At 45.7% G+C, this 15,260-nt stretch overlaps 1 protein-coding gene across 1 annotated transcript in view; it reads right to left on the bottom strand.

Moving 5' to 3' along the window:
* The window catches only part of FGFRL1 (fibroblast growth factor receptor like 1), a 175,908-nt gene extending 170,411 nt beyond the window's left edge, over window positions 1-5,497 (bottom strand). Inside the window, exons 1-2 of the mRNA XM_081860981.1 lie at window positions 5,482-5,497; window positions 4,175-4,283 (exon numbers count right to left, since the gene is read on the bottom strand). Of these exons, the coding sequence (XP_081717107.1) occupies window positions 4,175-4,235 (61 nt within the window). The 5' untranslated portion in view covers window positions 4,236-4,283; window positions 5,482-5,497. The remainder of the gene's footprint in view (window positions 1-4,174; window positions 4,284-5,481) is intronic.
* Window positions 5,498-15,260: the final 9,763 nt, after the last annotated feature.

The raw sequence follows: 15,260 nt of genomic DNA, 5'->3' as shown, positions 1-15,260 counted from the left end.
GATGTGGACAGGCTGCATGGACAAGTAAAGTGTATTCTTAACAGTTGCCCATGCTGGCTCAGATAGTGGAGCCAGATAGTGCTGGGCAATGGGCTTCATGGGTTGGTGAATACTTCCCTCTTGGAGGGAGCCTTCCCAGAACCCCTTAAAGAGGTGGTTATCAAGCCGCTTCTTTAAAAAAGCTATTTGGACCCCACCACTATGGCCAATTATCACCCAGTCTCAAATACTCCATTCCTGGGCAAGGTGATTGAGTGGGTGGTTGTGGAACAACTCCAGGCCCACCTGGAGGATGCAGGTTATTTGGACCCCTTCCAATCAGGTTTCAGGCCCGATCATGGGACTTGTGGGGTACCTGAGGGCTCTGTCCACCCATATGCAGGTGATGCCCAGCTCTACCTCTTGTTTAAATTGGGCCCAGTGAAAGTGGCAAATGTCTGGAGGCGATTGGAGGATGGATGGCAATTAACGGATTGAGGTTGAATCCCAACAAGACAGAAGTACTGCTTTGGGGGGGACAGGTGGCAAGCAGGTGTGAGGGACTCCCTGGTCCTGAATGGGGTAACTGTGCCGCTAAAGGACAAGGTGGCCTTGGGGTCATTTTGGACTCACAGCTGTCCATAGAGAAGGAGTTTAATTCTGTGTCCAGAGTGGCTGTTTAGCAGCTCCATCTGGTACGCCACCTGAGACCTTACCTGCCTGCACACTGTCTCGCCAGAGTGGTGCATGCTCTGGTTATCTCCCACTTGGACTAATGCAATGCACTCTATGTTGGGTTACCTTTGAAGGTGACTCGAAAACTACAACTAATCCAGAATGCAGCTGCCAGACTGGTGACTGGGACTGGTTCTGAGTGCCATACACAAAGACAGATGCCCGGTTTAATCTAAGCACATGCACATGTGATCACCTGACCATGGAAACTCCACAGGATTGTTATCCCAGAATGACTCCTTGTGATGTCAGCCCTCTGGGACATTTGAAGGCTCAGAGATGAAACAAATTTTTGGAGTCTCTTGAAGCACCTGTTCTATTATACTTCCAAATTTTCCAGCCCAATATAATCTGGTGTATCATCCAGTAGCCCGAAACTGATGCAAAAGCTTGCCCAGAAAATCTCAAATGCTTGTATAATCCTTTCAGATTAGAGGAAAATAATGTACATGATGTGAGAGGTACAGGATCCAGGAATTTTAGAGCACGTCCAAATACACATGGAAAAGAATATCACACTCCCTTCATGCCATCATCTGGCAATACTTGAATCGACATTTCTGAGTTTAATTCGGTTTCATACAGAGAAATCCCATTTTGTTTTTGAATCTGTATTTTGCAGCTCAGTGTAAATGTTCTGACCCACAAAGTCCAAAAGGACTGTCAGACTGCGCAAATCAAGTGCTGAGAGTCTAGTTCTACATCATTCATCTTCCCAAAGCTTCATATCTGAACATTCCAGAATCCTGGATTTATTATTTATACGTTGATGCATCTCTATGCTGAGGCCACAAGGTACGTTACATTGAAAGTTCAAAAACTACAGGGCATTGAATCATAGAACTGTAGAGTTGCAAGGAACCACAAAGGTCATCTGGTCCAACCCCCTGCAATGCAGGATATCTCATTTACTCAGCTGTGTCTCCCCTAACGCAACCATCTCCTCCAAAACAAGCCCGAGAACTGCCACTCTCCATCCTCATTCTCAAATTGGTTTTACCCCAATCCCTCCTTTCATCTCCATCCTTCCTACCCCTAATAGACAATTCCTGTTTATTAAGCCCACAAATGGGCAGCTACTGCAAATTTGTAGGTAACTCTGTTCTCCAGACACGACTGCAGTGAGTGGGAATGCAGTTTGTCACTCAAACCAACCTATTAATGTATGGTCAAGTTGCATAATAAAGTTTACATTATTTAGTAAGAGCTTCATAATTATGACACATACTTAAGACAGTGTGGCCTCTTAATGTCTTACCAATTGGGGAGCAAGAAATCTCATTTTCCTTACGTCTGGAAGTAGAGCAAACATTTTACCACGCCATTATTAAAATCTGGCAGGGCCACAAATAACCAAATATAAGAGGCAGCTCTACCCTGCAAGCTGCCACTTAGATGTTCCTGTTCTAACCCACTCAGTTATTCCTTCTTAACACAAATTAACCATGTGACTTCACCCCGTGCTGCACCCAAAACCTGAGTGGTTGAAATAGGAAACTCTTCTATAATTGCAGTGAACATCTACCTGGACCTATGGGGGAAGGAACACACCACAGGCACACTTTAGAAACTGTGACGCTTTCTAGCAGAAAATGATTCTCCATTCATTTTGAAATATACTAAAGCTTTTTTTCAGACTGCAACAAAGCGGTGATCTTTAAGCCTGCCACTTTATCACACTGACATACCGTGTTCCAGCAACACTGCATCGTGGAGCTGTAATTATAGCTTTTTCTTTTAAAAAATCACAAACCTATTCTTAGCAATCAAAAGTTCACAAATGTTCATCATTTGTCTCAGGTATCACACTTCCTCTGTAGACAAAGCCCAAAAGAAAAGCCATTATGCTCTTAGCTTAATAAAATATCATTACTCGGGAGACCTGACTGCAAGTGCCACATTGCATTTTGAACATTCAGTTAAACAACTGACAAATAGTATTTCAAATCAGTTTCACATTCAAAGTAAACACAACACCCTTATTGCCTGTAAGTCATTCTGGATCCTTCCTTGAGTTCTACATGATATATGAATCTAAATGTATGACATCGTCTCAGTTCATTCCGTACTGTGACTGGACCTTCAGGTCTTTCAAAGTCATATACTATTTTCTTTTCATAAGGCATGCAGCATAAATGGCAGATATATACTAGGGAATGAGCACAATAGAGGAAACACACATTAATCAAGTGGACACTAATTCTTGGAGCAAGGCTTTGACTCCCTTCCTCCACAAGTCATATCTGGTTCATCTAAACAGTACAGTGGTACCTCGGGTTAAGTACTTAATTCGTTCCGGAGGTCCGTACTTAACCTGAAACTGTTCTTAACCTGAAGCACCACTTTAGCTAATGGGGCCTGCTGCTGCTGCCGCGCCGCCAGAGCACGATTTCTGTTCTCATCCTGAAGCAAAGTTCTTAACCAGAAGCACTATTTCTGGGTTAGCAGAGTCTGTAACCTGAAGCGTATGTAACCTGAGGTACCACTGTACTTCCAAATTCACTGGCAGTGGTTCTCCAAAGTTTAGGCAGTTTCCCCCATCCCTTCCTTCAAGATGCTTCCATTAGGCTATGACTCTTCCCTATTTCCGCAGCTCACGGGTGCAGTTCAGAACTATCAACATCTATCACGAGTTCTGGCACCTACCTTGAAATGGTATGAACCAGTGCTTGTACCCATCATCAAAAGTACACAAAGTAAAATACCTAGTTAAGGTGGCTTTAATTGAACAGTGCTCTCAACAGGGGATTTTATGTGTCAAATGAGAAAAACATTTTTTGGTTACCCATATTTCTTAGCGTCAACATGACTGCTCCAACCCTCTGATAAGGAAGAGACAGCTCCCCTAACTGTTCCTCTGTTAAGTTCTATTCTTTATAAGGAATTATACACTCTACTTCCTTGGTTATTGTTTTTCCTCAGCCTCCCTCGTATGGTAATGCAACCTGTTTAAGGGAATTTGATCACACACTGAAACCCCAGTGCTAAAATATGTGCTAGCTGTTGAGAACTGTCATTTGCCTGTCACTTGGGTGAACTTAATGGATTTGTTTGTTTAGTTTAGCGCTATTGGGAATACACAGAGCCCGGCTGGGAGAGATTACAGAAGGGGAGAGGCTCTCCTGATCCACCGAGGAATGCAATTGTTTTCCTTTTACTCCAGACTGAAAACTGGAAGCCAACTGCGTATTTTCACACCTAAGAAATAACAGCAACTGGAAAGCCCCCCCAGAGCACACCTGCCTGGCAGGAAAGAAGGACCAAGAGAGAGTATAATAGTTCTGTGAGACAGAATGCCCCATTTGCAAAGAGAAAGCAAGCTTTCTGTGCAACAAGGAACATTATATTATTAGAGGGTCTCTGGAAGGAATTCAAATGCACACAGGCAGAATGTATTCCAATGGGGCAAAAATACAGAGCACAAACCATTTGCAGGCAGCCTGAGGCCCTCTCTGCTTACCTCTCACAGAATCAGCAAACACAAGAACGCCCACAAAAAGCAGCACAAACTGAATTTCCATTTCAAAAGCTGGATTGTCTCTAGTTTCCAATTCGTTCTTCTTCCCAACCTGGAAATAGGAGAGCAGGGAAAGTGTGGGGGGGAGGTGGAGAGAGAGAGAGAGAGAGCGCTGTAAATATCAAATACCGAACTCAAAACTTTATATCAGAATTAAAAAGAACGAAAGTGGTCAGTAGTAAAGATCAAAACGCACTGCCGTGGTTTTAGAAACACACAATCAATTAAACTGTATGTGTTTTTTTCCAAAAAGAATTACACTAATAATCAGCGCTGCCCTTAAAAAGATCCCTTGCGCTTCTTAAAAGAGAAGAGGGGTAACCGTAATAGAAAAAAGCTGTTTTTCTGCATAGCTGCTAATTACACTAATAATCAGCGCTGCCCTTAAAAAGATCCCTTGCGCTTCTTAAAAGAGAAGAGGGGTATCCCTAATAGAGAAAAGCTGTTTTTCTGCATAGCTGCTAACAGTGCAGCTTTGCATCCGACGGTCTTCAGCAGCGAGTAACACGCGGATTCTCTGAAGCTCGAAGCGGCCCGATTTAAATCGTTTCGTTTCTTAAGTACTTCTCCAGCAGCAGTACTCTTGTTTTTGAAAGACCGACGCGCGCCCCCCCATCCACGGCCGCGAATCCCGCTCCAGCTCCGGCTCTCCCCCCACGCGCCGAATTCCTCCCTCTTGTCAACTCCCCGATTTAAACGTTCTCTGCCCTCGGGACACACAACACACCACTCCGGGTCGCGCCTCCGACAAAGCAAATAATTACACGCTGCCATTACCTTACAAATTTGTAACGCCGGAGGGGCCGCGCGCGGGGAGGGGGCCGAAGATACACGTGCGCAGCATCCCCACGACAGTAAGAACACGTGTCTTTGGCGAAGACACTTCCAAGCTTGATCGAATTCAAGCCTGCTCCCAATTGGCTGGAGCTCGACCACCCTCGCGGGTGGGGAGTCCGGACACTGCCCCGATCCGCAACCGGCATCGCCGCCGCCGACGGGCTGCCCGCCATCGGCAGGGGCGACGCCTTCCCGCCCGGCAGCGGGCAGTTCCGACGGCGCCGCCGCCGCCGCCGCCGCCCTCCCGCTTTCCCCGCAGGGGACTCCGCTTCCCCTCGGAAGGAGGCTGCCGCTTTCCCGACGGGAGCAGCCGCGGACACCTGGGACACCGCGCGGGCAGCCGCCGCCGCCGCCGCCGCCTGCCTCCCTCCCTCCCCTGGAGGCGCTGCAGCTCCCGGGCTCCGGACTCGTACCTGGCGACGGCGGGGTCTCGTCCTCACGCCGCTCCGCCTCCCGCTCGCCCCATGTGCCGCGACGCCCAGCCGGCAGCCCCGAGTCCCCGCAGCCGCCGGACTGGGCGCGCACTTGTCGGACCAGGCGTCGCGGCTGCTCTCCTCACAAAGGAGAGCCGGGCGGGCGGAGGAGGGAGGCACCGGCTCGGGGCGCTGGGACCCAGGGGGCGGCGGCGGCGGCGGCGGGGCTGGCTAGGGCTGCCGGTCCCGGCGAGCGAGCGAGCGAGCGCGGGTCGGAGGGAGCGATGCCGCCGCCGCCCGGGCTGCGTCCGCCTCAGGGTCCCGTCGCGGGGGGGGGCCGGGGGGAGCCGGGGGGCGGGGCTTGGCTTCCCCTTCAGGCTGGGCGATTCTGGACCGCCCCGCCTACCCCCAAACTTCGCACCAATCGCGCCGCCGCCCCGCCCCGCGCTTAACCCTTCGCGTGCCGCCGCGCCCCGAGGACCCCCTTGGCGGCCAGGAAGATGCCGCCGCGTCTGTTCCTCTCTCCTCTGCCCGGCCCGCGGACAGCTAGGGCGGCTGCGAAGAGGCGATGCCCTCCCGGAAGGAGCCACGCCCCCCTCCCCCGGGGCTGGCGACCCACCTGCGCCCAAGGCGCCCCCGGGCACCACGTTGGCGATCCACGTTGGTCCAGGTTTCCTCCATCCCTTCCGCGCCGTCTGGGCTTCTGCGTTGCCAGTCCGGGGGCGGCGGGGGAGGTTGTATTCATTCGGTTTTCTGATTCGCTCCGGTACATTTGCATTGTTGTGCGTCTGCTGAAATGCAATCCTAGACCTAGGAGCTCATTGCAAACTCATTGGAGTTTGCAATCCAAACCCTAGAAGCCCCCCCCCATCCTTTTCCAGTCGGGGAGGAAGGCAGCTGCGCGCCCCTCGGAGATCCTCAGTCTCACCCCCAAGACCGCGAACCGCTCTTCGTTGCCAACACAAGAAAAACAAATGGGAGGGAAATTCGGTTTCTCAGCAACTCAAATATCGGTCTTACCTTTGCGAAGCCGCAGCAGCAGCAGCTCCGTTGCTCCTCCTGGGGCGCAATCCCACGCGCAGTGAAATAGCGCCGCGGGTTGTGCCGAAGGCATTCCTGGTATCAGTTTTAATCTGCGTTCAAACTCTTAATAAGGCTAAGTAATTTGTGCTGGCAAATCACGAGCATCAACAGCAGAGCGGTAACTTGGGCCGAGCATTTTTTTTTTCCCCTCCCTTCTCAAACCATTTATCCTTTTCTCTGTGACACTTCTCACTCTTTGTATTTTCCTGAATGGCTTTGGATAGGAAAGTGGATTGCTATTGTCTTCTGCTTTTTCCCATGATCTTCAGGAATTCAGAGAAGATGTTATCATACCCATTTAGTCTCTTTTCAGGAGCTGATCGCCCCTTTTCTATTTCATCCTCATAGAATGACTGACCATTTACCTTGGCTTCTGGCATGCAGACCATTCATTGATTAAGTTCCTTCTCCACCTGGTTCTAAAGTTTTAGCCTTCTATTATCTGCCATTGCAACTTATCTCAAGACGGAGGAGAATTGCCTGGGCAATGCTAAAATACGAAATACTTCTTGTGATAAAGGAACGGATACAGCTGGCATTTCTCTTCTCGTACATTTCAAAAGGAGTTTGAAATGGATGGCTGTCACTAGTGTGTGTCAGATCAAGTTATAAAGTCATTTCTACTTTCTTTGAGGTATTGAACCAATAGTGCCATAACACTCTGTGTTGTGTTGCAAGCATCTTTTGGCCATGCTATTTTCTGTGCAAAGGAAAAATAAAACTTCCAACCATGACTGTGGGACTTGGTTATGGAAACACTCCCGTGGGAATTAGCAATGCTAGAGGCATATCGCTAATGATAGGGACACGTGTTCCATAATAGTCCATTCCCATTTTGGCTGACATTTCATCTCTGGTGTTCTGTGCATTCGGCACCAAGCTGGTCAACAAGGACTACCACTCTCCCTATATGACCAATATGAAGAAAAGTACAGTGGTGCCTTGCAAGACGAAATTAATTCGTTCCGCGAGTTGCTTCATCTTGCGGTTTTTTTGTCTTGCGAAGCGCAGCTTAGCGGCTATTAGCGGTTTTGTCTTGCGAAGCAAGCCCATAGGGAAATTCGTCTTGCGAAGCACCTCAAAAAAACGGAAAACCCTTTCGTCTAGCGAGTTTTTCGTCTTGCGAGGCATTCGTCTTGCGGGGCACCACTGTAATTAGTAACATGGAGGGCAAAGTAACGGAAATGTTGTATTTGGCTATAAACCTTCAGATTCTAGCTATTCCTTTGAGGAACTCACTTGTTACCTTATGGCTGCCCCAATGTGCACCAAGTGAAGCATCCAAAATAAGCACCTAAAGCATGGCGCATGCTTAACTAACACATCCATTCAGAGCCTCAGTGGGTCATAGTTAATCAACTGCTTTCCTAGCAGCCTTGGTTCAGTTTACAGTGGTACCTCGAGTTACATACGCCTCAGGTTACATACGCTTCAGGTTACAGACTCTGCTAACCCAGAAATAGTGCTTCAGGTTAAGAACTTTGCTTCAGGATGAGAACAGAAATCGTGCTCCGGTGATGCAGTGGCAGCAGGAGGCCCCATTAGCTAAAGTGGTGCTTCAGGTTAAGAACAGTTTCAGGTTAAGAACGAAGTATGTTTTTTTCAGTCCAGTTGTACAGCACAGACACACTTATCCCCGGTCACCTCTATTGCTCCAAACTATTGACAATTCCACTTGCCAGAGTTCCTTGCCTCAGAGGACAGGCGCACCACAGAAGGCCTTCAATATATGTGAAGGCACATATGGTGACAGGTGCTTCTTCAGGTGCCCTGGTCCTAAGCCTTTAAAGGTCACAGCCAACACTTTGAATTGGGCTCAGAAATAGACAGAGCAACTGGTTTAGGAGTAGCAACATGCATGCTGAGCTAGTTGCAGTTTCCAAAGAGACTTCAAAGGCAGCACATCTAAAGAATCATTGAAAGGTCTAACCTCCTGCTGGTGCAGGGAATCCGCTACTGCAGCATTTCTGATAGGTGGTCATCCAGCCTCTGTTTAAAAAAATATATCATAAATGTCAGTCCCTCAACTTCCTGTTCCACTGTCAAACAACTTGTGCTAGGAAATTTTTCCTAATCTGAGCCCATTGGTTCTGTTCCTCCAGGTTGTTGATGTCAGTTGTATTCAACCAACTTTTACTCAAAGAAGACCAATTTAAATGACCAGCCGTGGTCATTAATGTCAATGGCTCAGCTCTGAGTAATCTTTCATTGAATACAACCCAGCCTTTCCCAACTGCCTTTGCTCTGCACTGGACACAGCAGTTTAGGTGAGGCCTGAACATCTTGTGATCTGGACACTTGAGGGGGGGTTTTAACGGAATTTTTAAATTAAAGTTCCACAAAATATCAACAAAACATAGAGTTTCTCCCCTCTCCCCTCTCCCCAATAAAAGATTAGTTTATCAAAATTTGCCATAAGCTTATTTGCAAGTTTGGTGGATGCCTGTCAGTGGAATCTTGGCTTGAGTATCAACAAAATTGTCCGCATCATTTGCACCACTCAAAGCATGTACACTTTTTGTTATTTTTTCAGATGAGGCAATTGTCCATGCATTCTGTTGCCATCATGTGTATAGGTGCTTAAGTCCATCCTAGTTCTGTGCAATGAGAAGTCATGCAGTTTGACCCAATCTCCTTTAAATATTATGAACAAACCCAGAATATTCTACTGTTCACATGCCAATTTGCAATATTGCTTATTTCCTCAAATGCTCTTTCCCAGAATGGCTGTGCAAGTTCACATAAGCACCACATGCAGAATGTTGTACCAACTTGTCCAGCACATCGATGAGGATGCTTTGCCTATGTAGCTATATCTTAAAGGTGTCAAAGGCTGTCTATACATTAATTTAAAATGTTTTTTTCCTAATACGGGTTGACACTGAACTTAAAGGATTTTTTTTGCCCATAAATTGTCCCAGGCAGCCTCTTCAATTTTAGTACCTAAGTCTGTTTCCTGTAATTGTTTGATGAGAACTGTCAAATAGATCATTGAGTACTTTGTACAACATTGACAAAGAAATGGTTGAATCCTCAGTTATGTTCAAAACTGAATTTTCAAAAGATGTCAATAGCAGGAGGGCTTGTGACTTAACTGCAGAGTTTGAAATGAAGTGTATTACTTAGTAAATAATTAACCCACCTGGACACTATTCATGATGTATCCTAGAATTGCATAACTTATTTTTAAAAATCACTCCACATCATATTGCTGACTCATGTTTCATTGATGGTGTCACCAGTATATGCAAATGTCTGGCTCATCTAAGACTTTATTGAACCTTTATTCTCATTAATGATGGAACTCACAGGTGGGTAATATTTTTATATTTCTTTCTTGTTTGTAAAGGAAATCTTTGTATGAGTTAATGCTATATTATCTGAACCCAAAGAATACTCATTGATGATTCCTCATAATTCTGGAAAAAATTAAAACAAGTGGGGAACTGCAGCTTTCTGTCCTGGGCCCGTTTTTCAACGTGTTTATAAATGACTTGGATGAAGGAATTGAGGGGATGCTCATCACATCAGTAATATCTGGCAATCTGGGCAGCTTAGTCATATTGTGTAGCAGACAGCTGTTCAGATAACTGCTAGAGAGACATTATCTAAATATGATGAGTCAGCTGTAAACCTATCTGAAGTAAGAGGAAAATATCCTTGTTGTATTGTAAGAAAGTATTATAATGAAGCATAATAAAATATTTCATTTTAATTTAGTGTTGTGTACTACGAGGCTGAAATGTTCCATCTGATCAAAAATGATGCAAACCAATCTGAAAACACTCACAAAATAGACTAAATACAAGAAAAGGGTCCCTGACTAAGCATCTGCTACTAATAACAGTATTTCTTCTTATTATTTTTTGCTGATACAGAACACGCACAGCTAATTTAACACCACCACCACCCAAAATCATATTGCCATGGCAATTGCTCTGAATAGGAAATCTCACTCACACGTTCTTTATTCATCTCAGCTCATACGTTTTCCACTGTTTCTATATACAAAATTCATTTGAGAAGCATCCAAGAAACAGACTAAACAAGAAACAGGAAACCAAAAATAAAATTGTTGAAGTTTTCTATAAACACATGCCATAATATTACTACAACAATTTCAGTGGCACATTACACTAAATTCGTATTGCAATAAGGTTTGCACCATTCCCTACCACCCACCCATGAGGCAAGGTGGGTCCAGCGTCCCAGGCAGCAGGATCCACAGGGCCAGCAGATCCCAATGTAGATCTTCACAGCATCATAGAATTGTAGAGTTGAAAGATTTCTCCCTTGTTCCTGATGTAGATCTTCACTCACCCCTTCTTCCCTGTTGGGAAGGGAGCTGCCGTTCCGCGGTTCACCTCAGGCGGCAAAATGTCTTGGGCCAGCCTTCTCCCTAGTGTGGATTAGAGCCTTGCAGCAACTACCTCTATCTACAAAGGTCATTTGTTGTTGTTGTTTAGTCGTTTAGTCGTGTCCGACTCTTCTTGACCCCATGGACCAGAGCACGCCAGGCACTCCTGTCTTCCACTGCCTCCCGCAGTTTGATCAAACTCATGCTGGTAGCTTCACAAACACTATCCAATCATCTCATCCTCCGTCGTCCCCTTCTCCTTGTGCCCTCCATCTTTCCCAACATCAGGGTCTTTTCCAGGCAGTCTTCTCTTCTCATGAGGTGGCCAAAGTCTTGGAGCCTCAGCTTCACAATCTGTCCTTCCAGTGAGCACTCAGGGCTGATTTCCTTCAGAATGGAGAGGTTTGATCTTCTTGCAGTCCATGGGACTCTCAAGAGTCTCCTCCAGCACCATAATTCAAAAGCATCAATTCTTCCGCGATCAGCCTTCTTTATGGTCCAGCTCTCACTTCCATACATCACTACTGGGAAAACCATAGCTTTAACTATACAGACCTTTGTTGGCAAGGTGATGTCTCTACTTTTTAAGATGCTGTCTAGGTTTGTCATTGCTTTTCTCCCAAGAAAGTTACAAAGGTCATGGACCTGTTTAAATTATTTCCCCTCTCCCCTGGCTGGTGGATCCGGGTCATGTGAGGAACTCAATATAGTGCTAAGGATATTGTTCTGTCAGGGCAAGAATTTAAGTTGACCAGATGGAAGCATCTCCTCTCTTCTCCCTGTTGCGGAGTTTCTCCTGACCATCACCACCCAAGCCAAGTTTGTGGGGAGGGGGCAGGAAAAGGGATGCATGGGGGAAGAGAGGGTCAGAAAGCCCCCTTTGCACTAGTGGAAAGCTTGGTTCTGACTTCTGCTAGTAGTTCAGTCCAGCCCAAGGGGTTTTCAGTTGACGCAAATGGTGCTTCTGTCAAAGCCCCAGTCCTTCTGTGAGATATGGCAGTAACTTGGGCAGCTGGTATGATCACTCCTAATCACCTTCTCCCACTGAACACGGGTTCAGCCAAGTCCTTAGCTGACCAGGAAGAAGAAGAAGATGAAGAAGAAGAAGAGAGGAAGATACATCTGCAGCAAAGACGTAGCCCTTCCTTTTCGCCATTGCCTTGCACAGTCCTGTCCTTCAGAGCTTTTCTGAGTGGTCCACAGCATTCTCCAGTTTGGCGCACAAAGTGATCTGCCCGTGACTTATTTGATAAACACTTTGAGGATAGATTCACACTCACCTCAACCTAATTGTCAGTAGTTCTACACTTCAGCCACTGCATGCTGTGTGTGTGAGAGAGAGACAGGCAATATCTACTAGGTCTCTACACAGCCAAACCCAAGACCTACACAGTGGTCCCATACTGTACATCTCTGAACTATGTCTTATTACTATAGTCATAGTTTGTGTAGGATTTTGAATGCTACATGTTTGTTGCCACCTAGTGGCCAGAAGGAGGAAAACTGCTAAATGTGTTTCTCAAAGTTGGTGCTTGCCAAAGATGGCTAGGCTGAAGTTTCTGATAATACATCATTTAAAAAATAAAAAAAAAATGCCTGGCATTTCTGTTGCAGCTTCTATATGTTTTTGATGTGTGTCTTCCAGGAAGCAGTAAATTAAAAATAGTGGGCTGGCCTCCTGTCTTAAGGTTTATAGAATGCATTCTGAGATCTTTGGACTGTTCAAATTGTGTTTGTGTGTCCTCAAAAATGATAGAAGGAGCTTCTGAAATTACATCTGCAAGCTCTTTTAGTACAACTTTAGTCCCTTGGATACAGCACATCAGGCCCTGAGGATCTGAATTCATTTAAACTAGCTAGGTGTTCCTGTACCACCTCTTTTCATCTCTTGGGCTACAGATCACCAATCCTTGCATTGTTTATTCTGTTATCATCAGGTTGGGCACTGCTTTCCTTTCAGGTGAAGACAGAGGCAAAGTAGATGTTGAGCAGGTCTGCCTTCTCTCTGCCCATGGGATTTAACCCAGTACAGTCGTACCTTGGAAGTCGAACGGAATCCGTTCCGGAAGTCCCTTCGACTTCCAAAACGTTCAGAAACCAAAGCACGGCTTCTGATTGGCTGCAGGAAGCTCCTGCAGCCAATCAGAAGCTGCAGAAGCCCCATTGGACGTTCGGCTTCCAGAAATAGTTTGCAAACCGGAACAATCACTTCCGGGGTTGTGGTGTTCGGGAGCCAAAACGTCCGAGCTCCAGGGCTTTCGGGATCCAAGGTACAACTATATTTCCTTAAGCTTTTTTTGAAATTAAAAATTACTGACAGGATTGCAGGTTTGCCTGAGTGGCAGATAGATGATAGATGATAGCTAGCTAGCTAGCTAGCTAGATGATAGCTAGATGATAGATAGCTAGATTAGATAGCTAGATGATAGATAGATAGATAGATAGATAGATAGATAGATAGATAGATAGATGATTGATAGATAGATAGATAGATAGATAGATGATAGATAGATATATAGATATAGATATAGATATAGATATAGATATAGATATAGATATAGATATAGATATAGATATAGATATAGATATAGATAGATAGATAGATAGATGATAGATAATAGGTGATTGATAGATAGATGATAGATAGATAGATAGACAGATGATAGATAGATAGATAGATAGATAGATAGATAGATGATAGATAGATAGATAGATAGATAGATAGATAGATGATAGAGAGTAGAGGGTGGGGAGAGAAAGACTGGCCCTGGATTGGAAGAAGATACCGTCTGTCAAAGTGGAGTCCAGCTCCCCTCCCCCCCCACTCCCCACTCTGGTGTTTTCCATACATGGTGACTGTTTCTTTTTGTTTCTGTTCTGGAGACACTCAATCAGACTTATTGCTTTTTACTCATGATTGCCAAAAGGGGTTGCACAGCCCATCATGATCCATGAGTATACCCCAGGGCCGGCCCAAGATATTTTGGCATCTGAGGCAGACCCAAAAAATGGCACCACCACCCCAGGGAAGATGGGGTCAGGGAAGAGATGCATCAGAAACAAGAGATGAGGAGAGAAAGGTTGACAATGGAATCTGCCGCCTGAGGCAGTGGCTTCACCTTGCCTCATGGGTGGGCCAGCCCTGGATATCATCCTGTGTACACTGCAAATCATCCTGATTCAGTTCGTATGTCTGACTTTGGCCACATTGGTCGCATTGCTCTAGTAAGAAGTATTTAACCCTCACCATTTCAGTCTGGGAAAAGGCTTTGTGTTCTGACTCAAGTACAGTGGTACCTCAGGTTACATATGCTTCAGGCTACATACGCTTCAGGTTACAGACTCCGCTAACCCAGAAATAGTGCTTCAGGTTAAGAACTTTGCTTCAGGATAAGAACAGAAATCGGGCTCCGGCGGCGCAGCAGCAGCAGGAGACCCCATTAGCTAAAGTGATGCTTCAGGTTAAGAATAGTTTCAAGTTAAGAATGGACCTCCGGAACAAATTAAGTACTTAACCCGAGGAACCACTGTAGCCAGTGCCTTCTCAGAAGCATGTCCCACTGCTCATTTCCATCTTCAGGGGGATCAATAAGTTTTTCCCCCCTGTAGGCCTTAGTAAATTTTTTTGAAAAACAACTGTTCTTGTCCCCTTGCCTGAGAACCAATGTGTATTCTGGCCAGCATTTAAAATGTTAAAAGAAGCAGAGAAACATTTGGAACATAGGAGATGCCAGGGTTTGAGAGGGGGGGAAATTGGCTGCTTTTTATGTAACCAAAGAAGTGAATTTCAAAAGCTATATATGTGTTTCCTGCTTTATATTTCAGTGGCCAGTTTTTCAGCATATCTTGGCATGCTGAGAAAATGCGAACAGAGAGCTTTTAAACGCACAACCTGCAGTGTCAGCACTGAAATAGCTGCTCTTAATAAACAACGCGGCCACATTCTCTCCTTTCCTCCTTGTTTTCTTTTATCTTTCACACAGACAGGCCTCAGGCATTTAACACATAAGGTATGGGCTTATAACCATGTGCTGACAGAAAATTGATTTTAATTTTGTGGCGTAACGACTAAGAAGCTGCCTTATAACTGAGTCAGATCACTGGTCCATGTAGCTTGGCACTGCCAGCGTTGATCACAGGGCCATCTTAAGCATATCCGGCGCCGTAGTGCAAAGATCCCTCTGGCGCCATTTGGTCCATTCTTCCTGATACTCCTCCTCCGCGACCAGAAGGAGGAGGCGTATCAGGAAGAATGGACCAAATTTAATGATTACTTAGTTAGATAAGTTAACTGGAAACAGCTTGCAGTTACTCATTTGGCTTAGGATTTTATATAAGT

This window comes from Podarcis erhardii (genome assembly GCF_964252035.2).
Source record: "Podarcis erhardii genome assembly, chromosome: 5".
NCBI classification, from domain to species: Eukaryota; Metazoa; Chordata; class Lepidosauria; order Squamata; family Lacertidae; genus Podarcis; species Podarcis erhardii.
Note: the sequence above shows the minus strand (reverse complement) of the source record. Positions and strands in the feature narration are given on the sequence as shown.